The sequence below is a fragment of the Echinops telfairi genome, unplaced genomic scaffold (genome assembly GCF_000313985.2).
Source record: "Echinops telfairi isolate 266 unplaced genomic scaffold, ASM31398v2 ScPeMD7_5592;HRSCAF=6446, whole genome shotgun sequence".
Taxonomy (NCBI): domain Eukaryota; kingdom Metazoa; phylum Chordata; class Mammalia; order Afrosoricida; family Tenrecidae; genus Echinops; species Echinops telfairi.
Genome location: NW_022109491.1, coordinates 25,894,845 through 25,896,077, shown reverse-complemented (window position 1 = coordinate 25,896,077; position 1,233 = coordinate 25,894,845). Strand labels below are relative to the sequence as shown.

Here is a 1,233-nt window from a genome sequence, read left to right as displayed (position 1 = left end):
TGATAAGAGTTGTATGAGCCCCCAATAAAACGATTAAAAAAAACCTTTCTCTCTATAAAAGAATGATAAAGCAAAGCAAATAGCATAAAATGTTTGGAGAATCGGTGTAAAGGTACATGAGAATTCCTTGTGTACTTTTCCAAGTCTTCCGCGGTCTGAAATTTTCCGAAATGAAGAAAACAACTCCCAGCCATCATTACCATTCAAATTTTCATGTTAGAAAACCGAGGCACAGAATCAGGAAGGGGCTTGCCCAAAGTCACAGAGCTGATAAATGCCAGAGGTGACACTGAATGCAATCCCTTTCCCCACATGGACTATTCTAGAAATACTGGGTCCCACGGCGGCATATGTCCTCACCTGATGTCCTGTGGCGGGGCGACCTCAGGCTTCAGCTGAACACTCAGGGGCACCCTGTGCTCTGCCAGCCAGATGGCACACTGCACGGCCACCTTCTCATCCCCGCCTGCCACTGCCCGAGTGAGGCTCAGGGCCACCTCTTCTGCTGAAAGCCATCAGGGCAGGAACAGGTTAATACCAGAGTCTCTTTCAAGAGTTAGGTGTGAGGGAGGAGGGGAGGTGACCCTGTACCTGTGGCCTACTCTCTGTCTTCCTGCCCAACTCCTACATAACCTTCAGCACCCAGCTTGAAACTCCCCTCCTCTGAGAGACCTTCCTGACATTTTGCCCACCCCTCCCCAATCCAGGCTCAGTTGGCTTGATTTTTTTTCCCCTCCCTAGTCCCACTCATTTACCCAACATGCATTATTAGCTCCTACTGCACGCAGATCAACTCCCCGAGGATTGGATTCGTCAGTGACCAAGAGGAACAGCCTGACAATGAACAAGTTTAACAAAGGAACCTAAAAAAACGTGGACTGCGGTCACTGCTCAGGAGGTCAGGGAAGGCCTCGGAGAGAGAGGTCACGCTGAAGCAGAGGCCTGTGGGATACTGGCAGGGTCTGACTCAGGGAAGAGAGGTCAGGGGGAGAGAAGAGCGAGGACAAAGGTCTTGTGAGAAGACACGGTAGGATTAGAAGGAAGAAAGCAGGGAGGGCAGTGCTGTGGCCTTTCTAGGCCTTTCTATAACGGCAGGCACAGGGCAGTGGAAGGCCTGGCTTGGATGGAGGCACCCTTTGAGACTAGGGCACTCCCTGGTATCAGGTCGGGCTCCAAGTTCAATGCCCACAGAGCTGGCCCTTGGAAAGTCTCAGGATCGGCAAGTAAGTGAAT

General features: G+C 51.2%; 1 protein-coding gene across 1 annotated transcript in view; it reads right to left on the bottom strand.

The window, feature by feature from the left end:
- The window catches only part of RBCK1 (RANBP2-type and C3HC4-type zinc finger containing 1), a 26,121-nt gene that overhangs the window by 22,972 nt on the left and 1,916 nt on the right, over positions 1 to 1,233 (bottom strand). Inside the window, exon 3 of the mRNA XM_013007874.2 lies at positions 361 to 505. Within this exon, the coding sequence (XP_012863328.1) occupies positions 361 to 505 (145 nt within the window). The remainder of the gene's footprint in view (positions 1 to 360; positions 506 to 1,233) is intronic.